Genomic DNA, 2,500 nt, shown 5'->3' on the forward strand with positions numbered 1-2,500 from the left:
CATATGCTAGGATTTTTAAAATACAAATTAGTCTCCGCAAACAACAAAGTCATTAACTAATGGACAGACAGACAGACATTTGTGTTTCAATAAATGAGACAGACAGACAGACAGACAGAGAGACAGACAGACAGATAATTTATTCTCATACAGATTCTACTTGTACATATGCTAGGATTTTTAAAATACAAATTAGTCTCCGCAAACAACAAAGTCATTAACTAATGGACAGACAGACAGACATTTGTGTTTCAATAAATGAGACAGACAGACAGACAGACAGACAGACAGACAGTAAGCGGCCGTAGGGTTGCCGGACATTTAGAATGTAATAATGTTGAAATTTTAAATATATGTAATGACAGACAGACAGACAGACAGACAGACAGACAGACAGACATTGATTGTTTGGTTGCGTTCGGTTGCAGTTCTTGCTATGGAGGAAAAGTGAGATGTCGGCAGCAAACTTGCCCAAGTGAGCGTCGCTAATCACAGATTGTCTACATTGTATAAACTGTCTTGAATGTATTCGATCCACTGCAGCACAACAAACCAACACAACACGACCGCCTAACCCATGCTTGGTACTACTATACAAATTCACTGGATTTAACGTGTTTGAGGCATCCAATTGAGTTGTTGTTGTTGTATAGACCAAGAAGTGCCCGAACGGTACTCAATGTCATCTACAACGAGTGCAGTGCGTTCGAGCTCCTTGCTATCCAATTGCCGTCTGTCTAAACACAAGTAATTGATGTAACTCACAGCAGTCGCTACAGAATTTATATTTTTGTGTTTCCATGGCAACTGTAGCCAAACCGACTTTGGTCTCGCCGACATGCCCACCGTTCCATTGCCATAGAAACTGCTCAGCTGGCTACGTAAGAGACAAGAATGGATGCCAACATTGTCAGTGTCACACTCGTAAGTGTTTATATATTTAGTGACCGAATACTGAAAGTCGGTGGTTTGTATTACGTTTCTGTCTCTCTCTCTAGCTCCATCAGTGACCTGCTCACCGGTGCGATGTCTTATATTTTGTATAAACGGTTATGAAACTGATAAAAACGGTTGTGATATTTGCAAGTGTAAACCAGGTATTAGGATTTGTAAGCATTTGAGTCTAATATATAATGATAATTAATTTTTTGTTTATCAATTAATTAATTAATGATTAATTATTTATATTTTAATTTTAAATATTTTATATAATAATTAATTTATATTTTATTTTAATATTTATTTATAATTACTATTAATATTTATTTTAAAATATTTATTTAATAATTAATTTTTGTTTATTAATTAATTAATTAATTCTGTAATAATTAATCGTTTATATTTTTATTTTAAAATATTTTATTGAATAATCAATTTATATTTTATTTAATTAAATTTTACTTATTAATTAATTAATTAATAATTAATTATTTATATTTTAAAATATTTTATTAAATATTTAATTTATACTTTTTATTGTAAAATATTTATTTAATAATTAATTTTTGTTTATTAATTAATTATTTAATGATTAATTATTTATATATTTGTATTTTGAAATATTTTATTAAATAATTAATTTATATTTTATTTTAAATTTTTTATTAAATAATTAATATATTTTAAAATAAAATATTTAATTAATTATATTTCTATAGTCACATGATGTTCTTTGCTCATTGCAGCTCCAACAAACAGTCCAACTTGTCCTAGTGTTCGTTGTCGCATATTTTGTCCTTACGGATACGTCAAAGACACAAATGGCTGTGACATATGTCAGTGCATTTGGCGTAAGTTTACAGTGTTGATCAGTGTGTACATTAGTTGTGAGTATAGGAAATCTGTTTATTGACAGCAACTCGTGCTCCTACGTCTGCAGTTGTCAAACCACACGTAACTTGTTCTCCAGTTCAATGTTTAATTTACTGTCGTTATGGATTTGCTGAAGACAGCAATGGATGTGCAGTCTGTCGATGCAACCCATGTATGCTAGACACATCTGTAGCTTGTTGTGTGTGTGTGTGTGTGTGTGTGTGTGTGTGTGTGTGTGTGTGTGTGTGTGTGTGTGTGTGTTTGAGTGTGTGTGTGTGTTTGAGTGTGTGTGTTTTTGTTTGTGTGCTTGTGGTGTTTGTGTTTGTGCGTGAGTGTGAGTGTGTGTGTGTGTGTGTGTGTGTGTGTGTGTGTGTCATTGTGTGTGTGTGTGTGTGTGTGTGTGTGTGTGTGTGTGTGTCATTGTGTGTGTGTGTGTGTGTGTGTGTGTGTGTGTGTGTGTGTGTGTGTGTGTAGCAATCATCCTTCTAAACTGCACGCTGTGTTTGCAGCTCCAAGTTGTGCTCCAGTTACGTGTAACATATATTGCAAATATGGCTTCATGACCAACAGCAATGGTTGTCCTGTTTGTGCATGTAAACATGGTAACGTTACATTGTCATCAAGTAAATATATTTGTTTGTATTTATGTGTGTCCTGTTTAGGACCAACACACATGACAACAACAATG

At 33.4% G+C, this 2,500-nt stretch overlaps 1 protein-coding gene across 1 annotated transcript in view; it reads left to right on the top strand.

Moving 5' to 3' along the window:
* LOC134179700 (kielin/chordin-like protein) overlaps window positions 1-2,500 on the top strand; it is a 10,054-nt gene that overhangs the window by 3,847 nt on the left and 3,707 nt on the right. The window contains exons 17-25 of the mRNA XM_062646632.1: window positions 429-475; window positions 544-584; window positions 654-747; window positions 814-924; window positions 999-1,097; window positions 1,686-1,790; window positions 1,856-1,984; window positions 2,322-2,414; window positions 2,475-2,500. The exon at window positions 2,475-2,500 is cut by the window's right edge and continues 154 nt beyond it. Coding sequence (XP_062502616.1) covers window positions 429-475; window positions 544-584; window positions 654-747; window positions 814-924; window positions 999-1,097; window positions 1,686-1,790; window positions 1,856-1,984; window positions 2,322-2,414; window positions 2,475-2,500 — 745 coding nt within the window. The remainder of the gene's footprint in view (window positions 1-428; window positions 476-543; window positions 585-653; window positions 748-813; window positions 925-998; window positions 1,098-1,685; window positions 1,791-1,855; window positions 1,985-2,321; window positions 2,415-2,474) is intronic.

Source organism: Corticium candelabrum, chromosome 5 (assembly GCF_963422355.1).
Source record: "Corticium candelabrum chromosome 5, ooCorCand1.1, whole genome shotgun sequence".
NCBI lineage: Eukaryota > Metazoa > Porifera > Homoscleromorpha > Homosclerophorida > Plakinidae > Corticium > Corticium candelabrum.